The sequence below is a fragment of the Cheilinus undulatus genome, linkage group 3 (genome assembly GCF_018320785.1).
Source record: "Cheilinus undulatus linkage group 3, ASM1832078v1, whole genome shotgun sequence".
Classification (NCBI taxonomy): Eukaryota; Metazoa; Chordata; class Actinopteri; order Labriformes; family Labridae; genus Cheilinus; species Cheilinus undulatus.
The window spans coordinates 35,385,877-35,399,923 of NC_054867.1; the positions used below are offsets into that span (position 1 = coordinate 35,385,877).

Sequence of the window (14,047 nt, forward strand, 5' to 3'; positions counted from 1 at the left end):
AGGAAATGCTGTAATTTGCAGGTACAACATACTGCATATCCAGTTTAGATTTTTTTTTTTAATTCAAATTATTCATAAACCCAGTCTAGCAGTTACATCCATGAAATAACCACATTGCAAACAATACAGATTAAAAAACATTTCATGAATAAGGTAGAGAAAAAAGTCAAAGGTCTAATCCAACATAAAATTATGTACAGACCCATTTTAAAAGTAGCTACATGAACAGCGACTTGCTTAAGCTTTGTTGCCAGCATAGCTACATAATTTAACGTTACTACATGAGCCAATATAACTAAGTTAGCTTTAGCAATGTGAGCTTTATCAAACATAGCTATATAGACAATGCATTGCAATATATTTACATAGATACATAGTATTAGCTTTAGCTATGTTAGCTTTGTAACTATGTTATCTATTGCTAGGTGAGCTTTAGCAATGTGGGCTTTAATAAATGTAGCTAAAGCTAACTAAGCTACATAGATAATGTAGATATGTGTCTTATATGGCTGCTTTGTGAGCTTAGCCTTTAGTATGTTAGTTACTGGGGTGTAAATCACCAGTTTCATCACGATACGATACGATCATCAATTCTCAGAACACTGATTCGATATTTGCCGATATTTGCCAATCGATTTCAATTTGATTGGATTTAGAAGAAATAAACACAATATTGATACATTTTAAGAATTTTATTGCCAAATGTTTAAGGCATTTACATGAAAAACTTTCTTTAACAAAGTGAACAAATGCTTGTGTTTCACTTTAAAGTGCTGCAGTTTTCAGTTTTAAATACACAGTGTTTATTCAGCATTGTGACTCGTGGCTGGGCGAAACTGTTATAACGAAACGGGGGGGGGGGGGGGTTTCAAAATTAAAGCATAAGGTAAAAATGGCCATGAATATTGATTATTATACTTTCAATCGATTTGACTGAATCATTGCTCAAACAATCGATATATCGATCCAGTTCGATGAATCGTTACACCCCTATTAGTTACATAGCTTCATTATCTTTGACTGAGTTAGTTTTAGAAAATATAACTAAAGCTACCTTTGCTTCGTAGACAACATAGGTACGTACACTATATTGCCAAAAGTTTTCGCTCACCTGCCTTGCCTCGCATATGAACTTAAATGACAACCCATTCTTAATCCATAGGGTTTAATATGCTGTCGATCCACCCTTTGCAGCTATAACAGCTTTAACTCTTCTGGGAAGGCTTTCCACAAGGTTAAGGAGTGTGTTTATGGGAATTTTGGACCATTCTTCTAGAAGCACATTTGTGAGGTCACACACTGATGTTGGACGAGAAGGTCTGGCTCTCAGTCTCTGCTCTAATTCATCCCAAAGGTGTTCTATTGGGTTGAGGTCAGGACTGTGTGCAGGCCAGTCAAGTTCATCCACACCCAAACTCTCTCTCATCCATGTCTTTATGGACCTTGCTTTGTCCACTGGTGCACAGTCATGTTGGAACAGGAAGGGGCCATCCCCAAACTGTTCCCACAAAGTTGGGAGCATGGAATTGTCCAAAATCTCTTGGTATGCTGAAGCATTCAGAGGGAACTAAGGGGCCAAGCCCAGCTCCTGAAAAACAACCCCACACCATAATCCCCCCTCCACCAAACGTTACACTTGGCACAATGCAGTTAGACAAGTACTGTTCTCCTGGCAACTGCCAGACCCAGACATGTCCATCAGATTGCCAGATGGAGAAGTGCGATTCGTCACTCCCAAGAACGCGTCTCCACTGCTTTAGAGTCCAGTGGCGGTGTGCTTTACACCACTGCATCTGACGCTTTGCATTGCACTCAGTGATGTATGGCTTGGATGCAGCTGCTCGGCCATGGAAACACATTCCATAAAGCTCTTTTCGCACTGTTCTAGACCTAATCTGAAGGCCACATGAAGTTTTGAGGTCTGTAGTGATTGACTCTGCAGAAAGTTGGCGACCTCTGCACACTATGCGCCTCAGCATCCACTGACCCCGCTCAGTCATTTTACGTGGCCTACCACTTCATGGCAAAGTTGCTGTCATTCTCAATCACTTCCACTTTGTTATAATACCACTGACAGTTCACTGAGCTCCTGAGAGCGACCCATTCTTTCACAAATGTTTGTAGAAACAGTCTGCATGCCAAGGAGCTTGATTTTATACACCTGTGGCCATGGAAGTGATTAGAACACCTGATTTCAATTATTTGGATGTGTGAGTGAATACTTTTGGCAATATAGTGTATCTTACATAGGTTATTTGTGAGCTTAGGTTTAGCTATATTTTCTACATTAGCTACATAGCTCCGTTATCCATAGCTAAGTGACTCTTGGCGATTTGAGCTTTAGTAATTGTAGCTAAAGCTAGCTACGTAGATAACATAGATATGTATCTTACATAGCTTCTTTGTGAGCTTAGCTTTAGATATGTTAGCTACATAGCTATGTTATCTATGTAGTTTATGGAGAAACATAACTATGCTTGCTGTGTTAGACTGTTTTCATGGAGGATAAGGTTTTTTCCTGGAAGCAGACTGTTTACTTGGCTTTATTAAACATTTAGTAATAAGGATTTGCAGGTCAGAGTTTTAACTTGTAACCTAACCCTTACAATATCCCCAAACGTAAGTTTAATTTGATTTTATTTCTTAAGTTTTAGCATGCACTTCCATTCTGAGATATACAGCATCTCAGATGAACAGTCTGTAAGAGTGGCTGTCAGAAATGAACGGTCTGCAGCCAGACTGTCTTGTTCTTTACAGGCATCCTGACTTTAATGCATGTCATGACTTTGTTACCAAAAGAAAAGAAAGACTTATTCTATTTAGGAAAGGGGGGGGTTACATTTTGAAACAGGCTATGCTTTACTGAAGCAACAACAAATACAAGGTGCATTTTTGTTGCTTTGATAAGATGGTTAGGGTTAGGTTAAATTTACGATACTGTAGTTGTCATAGCTTGACTATGTTTTTGCTGTCCTACTCTGGACCCCGATGTGGCTGTGCCCAAAAAAAGCGCTCCGCTTTTCTCCGTCTTTCCCCTCCAGCCTTGAAGATAACATTGCAAAAATACATCATCACTTGTTGCTATTTTAACCATTCATCATAAACATCCTGCAAATGTGAAATGTGTTTAAAACATGTATTTAAATGTGTGTGTTTGTTTACAGGCCTATCTGAAGTGGGTGGAGATGCAGGGTGAAGAGCCTCATCTTCCTGGCTTAGACATGGACCACAAGCAACTTTTCTTTCTTAACTTTGCCCAAGTAAGTACCAAAACTCTGGAAAAATGTGATTTCCAAATGTCCTATTGTAGTCGACAGAGGACAGATTGGGGTTAAACGATCTGGAGTCGGGAGTCCAATGCAGGAGGTGCATTTTTCAGTGAGAGGTAAACATTGGGACAAAGTGAAAGGGTCAGAGGGGTGAAGTGCTGTAGCAATCCCAGAACAAATAAGTGTTCAACCGCACACACAGGGGACAAGATGAGGGGCCAAAGAAAAGAGCAAGCCTCTGCCAGGGAATTTACAGAATAAGCAGAAAACTGTCAGTGACATTACGCAGGTCAAAGCACTGAATTTTTAACAGCAGACGCAGTACCTCTCCTTACTTAGTGGGTGTTTGGTGGTTGTCAGTGGTGGGCATATACTTTCGTTTGAAGACATAATACTTACATATCTGTTACACACTACTAGCAATTTTTCGCACACAGAGGCAGAATGGTGAGGAAGTCATCTCACCCTTCATCCATCACTGGAGGTAGTAACAGAGGCATAATGGGGGAAGGAACTGGCAATGGGTTATGTATGAGTCAGTGAGGTGGATTAGTTCTGTGTGTGTGCATACTTGAGTGTATGTTAAACTCCTATTGCATGCTTAGATGCCGTGACTGTGACTCTCATGTTCCCTTTCACTGTCATGATATAATATGAATCTACACAGTTGGAATTACTTTTGTGCCACTACAGATGCATAGGATAAGTGAAAAGCTGTACTGATGGTGGAACATCGTCACAGCATTGTTTCTGAACTGGATGATATAAGCAGCTTTAATCTTCTAATATAAATAACTTCTATAAAACTACCACATGAAGAAGTTTAAATTTTTTTAGGCAAAAAACAGTATACATGTATAACTTAAGCTGAGGGTATATTTGTGCTGCAATACAAATTTTGCTGTCTGTTGTTTTGTTTATTGGTAAAGACCCTCTAAATGAGTGTTTTCACATCTGTCTTTTTCTTCAGGTGTGGTGTGGTGCTTATCGGCCTGAGTACGCCAGCCAGTCAATCAAGACTGACTCACACAGTCCCTTGGAATACAGGTAAAGAGCTAAAGTACGCTAGCATGTAAAGTACAGAACCAATTTAAATAGATTAATAGGTAGTTCAGAGGATCCTATAGGTTCTTTGCAGATGAGCAAAGTGCCAAAGTTTTGGGGTGCAGATAGCCTAGCGGTTAGGTCGCGCCCCATGTATGCCAGAGGTCTGGGTTCAAGTCCAGCGTGTGGCTCCTTTCCTGCATGTCACTCCCCCACTCTCTCATCACTATTTCCAACTCTATCCACTGTCCTCCTCCCTAATTAAAGGCATAAAAGCCCAAAAATATATCTTTAAAAAAGTCAAAGTTATGTGCTGTTAACAACTGTGCCAAGTGTTCAAAATATGAAAAAAAATCTTAGGATATTTTTTTGTCTCCAAAGTAGTGACACATTCAGGCAAAAAAGTGGCAGGATAGCATTGATTAAAAGCCTCCATCTAAAGCCTGGATGCATGGTGTTGAACAATGCTCGAGCACGGTCCCTTTCAACCAAGTGGTTTGCTTTGGTTCTGCACAATTTTAAATGATATTTTGGGGGCTCTTACCCTTATTTAGATAGAATAACTGAAGAGTTCGGAAACAGGGAGGGAGCTGGGTGGGACGTGAACCAGGCAGCACTGTGCTGGGAATTGATCCTGCGACAAGTGCATTAAGGACTATAGCCTCTGTATATGGCTGACTGCTCTACCCACTGAGATAAACTGGCACCCATTTCAGCACATATTGGCACGGTAAACCCTGATCTGCCTGTCTGACCATCCTTGCACATTGCAATGGGAAATCCATCTCTTTCTAGAGATCTGGATCATTTGGTGCAGCTCAGTATTAAGAACTGGTCTCTTGGCCCCCAAATGCCTTGTCACTTTGGCTTTTTAAAGGTGTTAAAGAAACACTAAAAATGATGGAAAGGGGACTCGTCTTAAATGGGTTCCAGCTCAAGAATCTCATTAACAAGAGCCCTGGCCAAGACAGGCAGCAGGCATCATCCTTCAATGCCTTCAATCTATTTTAAAAAGATTTAAAGAGACTAGCTTCCCAAGACAGGGGAGCTGCAGGAGCAGCAACCCTGAAACTCCTTTTACCTAACCTGACACGCCAGATTGATTTGTTTCACACGTCCATCTGGGAAAGCTTCAATAGGACACATTTGAGAAAAGCAGAGGCTTTGAAAAAAACTCAGAGTGTGATTGGGTGAACGTTCTGTCTGCCACATCTCTAAGGGCCAATGAGAGCAAAAAAACATGTGACATAGCCGCTATCAAGCAAAACATGGCGACTATATACATGCAAGTACTCGACTTTCGTCGTTTTTGAAAAGTAAACAACTCACTGCTGTTCTTTGTTCTTCTTTTGACAAAGAAATGTTGTCAAGTTCTGATAAAACTGATGCTCTAGCAGCATCCATGCTAAGCTCTTCCTCCAAAACTGCACCGCATCTTGCTGCTGCTTGTTAACGTCACAACTCTGCTGCCCCTGAAAGTACTGCCCCTTGTCGCTGATTGGTCCTGTCACTTTCTAACTGGCCCAAACGGTTCAGATGGGAGCTTTGCAAGATAGATTCGCCAGTGAGAAACAAGGAAATGGGCATATCCATCTGCTTTGCAAGGTTACCTTTTACCCGTTTCAAGAAAAACTTTGGGCACAGCTAATAATAGTCACCAAGAAACAAAAAAATTAAGGGGTCAATGTGCAAACATGACTGGCACAACATTAAGTCGTACTTCTTCTTAGACCTGCTGTTGTTTTGTGTTGAAAGCTCTGTTGAGCATGTGGACTGTATCATTCCAGCCCAACAATCACCATGACTCTTTGAAGATCCATTTCTAAGCATAATGCTATGAATCATGACTTAAACCTGATGTATTTTCTTTGTCTTTAGGGTGCTCGGCTCTCTCCAGAACTTCGAAGCGTTCTCAGAAGCTTTTCAGTGCCAAAAGGGGAGTCCAATGAACCCCAAGCAGAAGTGTCGTGTCTGGTAGAAAGTTTTACTCTCCAGATGTTTATTTCTAGACAGGACACCTCAAATGTAAAAGAGGAAGTAGTTCTTGTTCAACCTACAGAGACATTGTCCTTATTTCAATATATTGGAGCAGAGTGATGACAGATGTTTGCATATAATGTAGATGTATTTAAATTGGCTAAAATCCCAGACCACACACTAGTTAAATTCTACAAGCATGTATACTATAAAAAAACTTGAGTTTCTTCTCAAGTTTAACGTGTTATGGAAAAGTTGGTCATCTGTCAGAATAACAGATGAGAAAGAAGAGTGACTTACGTGAAAAGGTTAGCGCCTTAGAGGATGCCACTTTTGAAAGAATCCATACATTTTGTCTGTTAAAATCTTGTGACTTAAAAATTTACATCTGGCACAGAGTTACCTCTGTCTGACTGAATGTTTTCAAGATGTGCCGCCACAGAAGTGACATGGGTGAAAAAAAATCCAACTCTATCACTAGACTATAAAATAAATGAAATCTGTGGGCTTTGCTGAAGTTATGCTTCGATAGTATTAGTCACACTCTGAGAGTTTTGCTCATTCACTGTTACATTTAACAAATTATCTAAAGACTTTAAGACTGTTAAATCTTTGCAGCTTTAACCTTAAATTAACTTTCTGCTAAAGCTGCTGCTTTCAGCATTTTTACACTGACAGAGTGGAAAAAATATTTAATATTTATGAACCTATTGAGTTCTTTTTGAGGGACATTTTTTTCTAAGTTTCTTTATTAGGTTCTGCAAAGGATCATTGCTGAAAACTCACTGCAGAAATTTCTATGTATATCATGACTGTTTGCTGTTAAAAACATATTTAGGTATTTTGAAAAATATTGATGGTCTTCTGCTTTGTAGCTTGAGTTCAACACAGCTGTTAGTGAAAGAGTGGTGAGATGATGAAAACTCTTACCCTGTTGCTAATTGTTAATTTTTCAGATGGCTGCTAATCACATGATTCTATTTACCCCTTAAGTACAGTTTTAAGAGGCTTTGAAGTGTTTAAAATGGGCCACCAAAATGATTCACATGTGCCATTTGTAGGACGGTGCTTGCATACATTTATTTAGATTAAACATGTTTAAATTAGAATTAAATCACCCATATTAGTGCTGCAAATGGGCAGTGTTGGGTAGCGTTACTTTTGAAACTAACTCATTAGATTACTGCATTACATACTGAGAAAAGTAATTCATTACGTTACTGCGTTACCTACTTCTAAAAAAACACATTAGAGTACTTTTGCATTACTAAATAGTAAAACCCTTTAGCCACTTGTTCTACTCTGCGGTTGTAAAAACAGATAACAACCGCACATCTGCATTTGAATGTGCAGACTCTAATGCCAATGTACAGCCTGAACACCAATTTACAGCCCATAATCTGTATCTCTGCGGCCTGAGAACACCGCTAACAGAAAGGAAAACCTTCACAGCTCTCTAACATGTTCACAATCTGACAACAAGCTGAGCAGAGGCAGACAGAATTACTCAAATGCTGTGCGTAATAACAGCGCGTAATTGAAACAGCTGCACAGCTGAATCAATGATAGCAAACGGAGCTTTTAAACTTATGTTTCACTGTGATGCTGTTATTGTCACTTTTATCTAAAAATCCATAATAATTGGGATAATTCCCCAGTGTCATGCTGTCCTCTCTATCATCGGGCTGGTTCAACAAGCTAACAACGGGCACGTAATGGCACAGAATGTTTACCTTCTCTGGCACGGCACTACGTGCCAACGTGACTACGGGAAGAAAGAAGGCCAGACAGAGCAGATGCTTCAAGGAGCTTCTTTTTTTTCTTCCTCTCTTTTTGAAGCCACGGAAGAGAGAGGAAATTTGGGATTTTTCTTTCAGTAACGGATTACTTTTATGAAAATGTAACGATTAACGGAATTACTTGAGTTTTAAAACCAATGCGTTACATTACTCGTTACAACAAAAAAGTAATCTGAGAACTCTAATGGATTACTTTGTAACATGTTATCCCCAACACTGCAAATGGGGGTTAGTTGTTCACAGCAGCAAACAATAAAAGCAAAACAGATGAAGAACATTTAAAGATCTGCAGTTGTTCCCAGTGTCATATCACACAATCACAGAAAAAATATTTAAAATATATTTTAAAAGTTTCTTTTTAACTTGAAATACTGACTGATTTGATAAGAAACGGTACTTTCCTCTATACCCTGGTGATTATAAAGCTGTTTGCCTCTAGGCATGGCCAATTACATGCTAAAGGGGGCAGCAGGAAGAACCTTCACAGATAGCATCACACATGGACGAGCAGCAGATGAAGTGGTTTGCCCTCTGATTGACTCAATTGACATTGATCAGCTCTGTGTAAGATAAAAGGATGGAGTGCAGTAAGCTGAAGCATGGTGACCGCTGCAAGCTGAACCACAAGCTCTGTGACAGAAAGGCAGGACAAAGGGGGCTTGCCATTATAAAGCCGGCCAGGGACAGGACTGTTATTTTGTATCTTTATTAACAAGTAATGATGGGAGAATCAAAGCAGAAAGGATGGATGTTGTATCTGCAGGATGTTTTTTTTTTTCATGCTGAACAGAGCTTTCATTTAGCAGAAAAAAACAGCCTGTTTTGTTTGTTTGCTTGTCATTGGTCAGATTCAAAATGCTGTGGTAACCCGAGCAAGACTTTAAGCCCTCAACAGAGGCTGTTGAATTGAATGTGCATATTGAAGCTTTAAGCTCTCAGTCTTCACACATTGGCATTTACTGTTGCTTTTAGCTACTCAGAATGTAAATGTTGATAACATGCTGCCACGTTTAAGCTGAACTTTGGCATTTTGGGAAATACACCAGTGGACTTTCTGGAGATAAGATGAAAGGTAACACTTAAGACACAATCCTGATTATTAATCATGAATTACAGTCAGAAAGTTAGGTGAGGTTAGGTTAGGTTAGGCTAACTTAGGTCAGGTTAGGTTAGGTTAAGTTATTTTAAGTTAGGTTAGATAAGGTTGTTATTTTAAGTTAGGTTAGGTTAAGTTATTTTAAGTTAGGTTAGGTTAGGTTTGCTTTGGTTAGGTGTGCTTAGGTTAGATTAGATTAGGTTAGGTTAGGTTGAGTTAGGTTTGGTTAGGTTAGGCTAGGCTAGGCTAGGCTAACGTTAGGTCAGGTTAGGTTGAGTTAGGCTAGGCTAGGTTGAGTTAGGGTTAGGTTAGGCTAGGCTAGGCTAACGTTAGGTCAGATCAGGTTAGGCTAGGCTAGGTTAGGTTAGGTTTGGTGAGTTAACATTAGGTTAGGTTAGGCTAGGCAAGAATAGGTTAGGTCAGGTTAGGTGAGGGGATGTTAGGTCAGGATAGGTTAAGTTAGATCTAGGCTTGGTTAGATCAGGCTAGGTTAGGTTATGATAGGTTATATAAGGTTACATTAGGTTAGGTTAGGTCTGGTTAGACAAGGTAAGGAAACATTAGGTTAGGCTAGGTTAGATTAGATTAATTTAGGTTAGGTCAGGTTAGGTTAGACAAGGCGAGGTAACATTTTGTCAGGTTAGGTCAGGTTATGTTAGGTTAGGTTAGGCTAGGCAAGGTTAAGCAAGGTTTGATTAGGTGAGGATAGATTAGGTTAGGCTCCTAGGCTATGTGACGTCAGGTCAGGATAGGTTAGCTTGGGCTAGGTATGGTAACATTAGGTTAGGTCAGATTAGGTTAGGCTAGGTTAGGTCAGGTTAGGTTAAATTAGGTTAGGTAAGATTAAGGTTAGGTCAGCTAGTCGGTTACACTAGCTTAACATTAAGTAGTTTAAGTTACTCTGCGCAATATATGCTACCACGACTTCGTCCACACCTAAATCAACCTTTATGTCCAAGTTAAATTCTTACAAAATCTTGAAATACATCATTTTGAGGGGCTGATGTTCTGAAAAAGCTTTCATTGGACTTCCCAGTTTATTTTTGATTTCCAAGCGGAACAGACCAAACTGAATATGGATGTTAACCAACCATCTGATCAGATCCTTAAAATCTGTGATGCAGCAGTTGATGGAATAGCTACATAGTTTGTTCCAACCAAGTGGTAACCTCTGATTTAAAAAATTAACCCACTGCAGGAGTGCAAACACCTGCCATCCCCTTAGCATCTGCTTGATGCTGACTGCAAAAGTCCCAGAAGTCATCAAGACTGTAGAAGATATAGGATCAGGCCCAAGTAACGTCAGCCATTAAGTTACTGGAGGGGACTTTAGCGACTGCCATATTGACAACAAAGCCTCAGACTTCAGAAGCTGGAAAAGCAGTGAGCAAGCTGAGGAGAGTCTACACCACTTGCTTATAGTTATGTTAATTTGACCTTTATTTATACTCAGGAGATAACTGAGGGTCAGCCAATTAAAAGACAGAAAACAAATCATTACAACACAGATATATGCAAGGCTATTAAAACATCTCAAACCAAAGGATTTACAAGAAGCCAGGGGAGTTAAAGAGTTATTTAAACAAGAATATAAGAAATTAAAATGTCAGCCCCTAATCATGCATAGCTTGAATCCTTTTAAAAACCAAAACTGATGAGTTTAGACTCTAAACCCCTGATCTAGATGTTTGAAATACAACAGCTGGGATGAGACCTGTTTCATTTTAGATCAACTCTTGTGACTGGCTGGACATGAATTGGGGTTTAGTAGAAATCTGTGTGAACTAGGAGGAGCAAAGGTAAGCTAAATACCCTCCAGTGTTATAATTTCCTGACACACGACAGTGGGAACAATCCTATGACTTTCTCTTTCCGAATAAGTGAGCTAGTGTATTTCTTCAAATGTCAAAGTCTTTTGAACAACTAGGCGCATGTATCATGTCTGGTACAAAGGCATGCTGGAGGATAAATCATTAGGTATGGTGCCACACAGGGCTGCTGTTTAAAGGGGAACAGCTGAAGCTTTGACTGTTGTTTATTTTGTCTATTTTTATTCAAAGTGGAAGAAGAAAAATAAAAACAGTTAACCAAACACAAATGGGAACAGTATAATCACGGTTTATTGTAGATACTCGATGTTCTATAATGCAGTATTTACATATGAAGAAAGAGAGCTTCTTTTTCTTGCCTTAGTTCTAGCGTCACATCGGGTGAATTTGTGTTTAGAAATTAAAGAGCCAAGAACAAATACATTTTTGTAATATATCAACATGTCTATCTGTATACTCATCAGAGGATTTTATTTATCTACATGAATATTTATAACATTGTTGCTTTGCAAGAATTCAGATGTCTAAGATGTTTTATGAATGTTTCTGCTGCTATGTAATTATCTAGATTGCCATTAAAGTGACTGTCTCTACTGTTAAAACCTCATCTCTCTTCTTGTAATGTACTTTAACCTCATTAATTCATACACCAGCACAACAGTAAGTGAAACATAGTTTTTCATTCACTAAGGGTTGTAAATTAATTATGTTGTTGTTTTTTACCCAGACATAACTGGGAATAATGCCTGTCTGCAGGTATCCTCATAAGGCTTACAGGTGCATCTAAAAAGATTAGAATATCATGAAAAAGTTCATTTATTCTTGTGATACATCAAGAAGAGAAATTGTCGTATATGCTAGATACATCTTATACAAAGTGACACAAGACTTTTTTTTGTTTTGATCTTGATTACAGCATACAGCTCAAAAAAATCTAAAATCCACTATTTCAAAATATTAGAATATCATGTAACTTTAGTCCAAAAAAATTATTTACAGTGTAGGTATGTTGAGCTTCCGTAAAATTATGCTAATATATCAACTCAGTGATTGCTTAGAGCTTAGTTTAGATAAATTACTGCATCTATGGGGTGTGTTTCGGAGCCAGTCAGTCTGTTGCTTTGAAGCAGCCTTCAGCTCTTCTGTCTTGTTGAGTCCGGTCTCTCATCTTCCTCTTCACATCTCCCCAGAGATTCTCCATGGGTTTCAGGTCAGACCATTTGGCTGGCTAATCAAGCACAGTAATACCATGGCCAGTAACCAGTTTTTGGTAGTTTTGGCTTACTGAGGAAAGGTACCTAGTCCTGCTTTGAAAAAGAAATCGGTATTGCCATAAAGCTTCTCAGCACATTGGAGCATTAAGTACTCTAAAATCTCCTGGTAGGTGGCTGACAGTGTTGACTCTGGACTTGATATAGCACAGTGGACCAACAGCAGCAGAAGACATGGCACCTAAAACCATTACTGATTGTGTGTGGACTTCAAGCACCTTGGATTCTGTGCCTCTCTGAGCCTTCGCCAGATTATGGGACCTTAATTTCCAAATGAAATTCAGAATTTAATTTCATCTGAAAAGAGGACTTTGAACTACTGAACAATGGTCCAGGTGAGGTGCTGATAGCACTGTCTGTGGTTCAGGACTGGCTTGACAGCGGTCTTCCCCATGACTGCAGGTGCTGAACCAGAATGACAGAATGAGGGCTCAGGAGACCTTTGTCAGTTAGACTTTTCCACTGTATTCTCATATTTTTAGATAGAGTTTTGTGAGCTGTAAGGTCAAGATTAAAACAAAAAAGTCTTGAATGTGTCACTTTGTATGAGATGAATCTAGAATTTATAAAAGTTAAACTTTTATAAACTCGATTCAGTCGGACTCAAGAAAGTTGTCTAAATGATGTTATATTCGAGTAACAATTAGCTTAATAATTCCTCCCGTAGATACTTCAGTTCACTTTGGTTGCTTCATGAGCCAACGCGTGTCTGCATTAACGTAGTGGTCTGATATGAGGCAGACGGACAGACAGCAATGTATGGAGAGAGATGAGTAGAGAACCTTTACAGTCAGTAGTAAAACACAATGCAGCATCAAACTGCATGGACTGTCACAGACTGTGAGAATAAAGAAAAGTTTAGGTAACAGGTTTACTTTTAACCATTTAAATTTAATGTAGCCTTCTTATTAAGTCTATCACTCTGTGTTTGAGAGAACAGAAGGATTTCTTAATTTACATTATAAACATCAGTTAGGACCCAGTATGATTATACATGTGGATGTGTCTTAAAGTGTTGGAAATATCTAACTGGTTGTATTTATTTTATATCAGGGTTATGAAAACTGTGGCTCCTGGGCCAATTGTGGCCCCTTTTCTAATAAATTTAAGGTTATTTCTATTTAATTAGTGAAAATTTTATTCATTTATGTAAACAAGACACTCTTTCTTTATGGTAAAATTTATGGAAATGTTAAAAAACGGAATTCCAAAAGATTAAAACAGAAAAAAAAGGAATTTGGAAAAAAAAAACAAAACAGATTTTTATAGGGCCCTAAGAAAGGCCCCAACCGGGAAGCGAACCAGGGACCTTCTTGCTGTGAGGCAACAGTGCTAATCCCTGTGCTGCTGTGCAAAAAAAACAATTCACACAAAAAAAGCACAACAAGATTCTACCAAGCAGGGATCCCTGGTACTGAAAAATTCAGTCATTGCAATCTGCAAAAAAACAAAAAACAAAAAACAAAACAAAAAACAAAAACTGCAGCTTCTCAAGTTTCCACTAGAGCAGTGGTTCTCAAAAAGTCAAGCCTGGGGACTCACCATCAACTCTTCAATGACACAGTGCGACCCAAATTTTGTTTGGACCTTATGAAGTCAAAACAAGTGGCAAATCAAAGAGAAAGGACAAAACAGTCGTTTTAAAAGTTTCATGGACTTTTTTGAACATTTTTTGCTTCCAGAAACCCATTTGTGACCCACTGAAAAGGGCTCCACAACCCTGAGTCCTGGCCCACCAGTTGAGAACCACTGTACTAGAGGC

General features: G+C 39.1%; 1 protein-coding gene across 1 annotated transcript in view; it reads left to right on the plus strand.

Annotated features, from left to right (window-relative positions):
• The window catches only part of mmel1 (membrane metallo-endopeptidase-like 1), a 31,636-nt gene extending 22,348 nt beyond the window's left edge, over positions 1 to 9,288 (plus strand). Inside the window, exons 22-24 of the mRNA XM_041778711.1 lie at positions 3,165 to 3,260; positions 4,240 to 4,316; positions 6,192 to 9,288. Coding sequence (XP_041634645.1) covers positions 3,165 to 3,260; positions 4,240 to 4,316; positions 6,192 to 6,291 — 273 coding nt within the window. The 3' untranslated portion in view covers positions 6,292 to 9,288. The remainder of the gene's footprint in view (positions 1 to 3,164; positions 3,261 to 4,239; positions 4,317 to 6,191) is intronic.
• Positions 9,289 to 14,047: the final 4,759 nt, after the last annotated feature.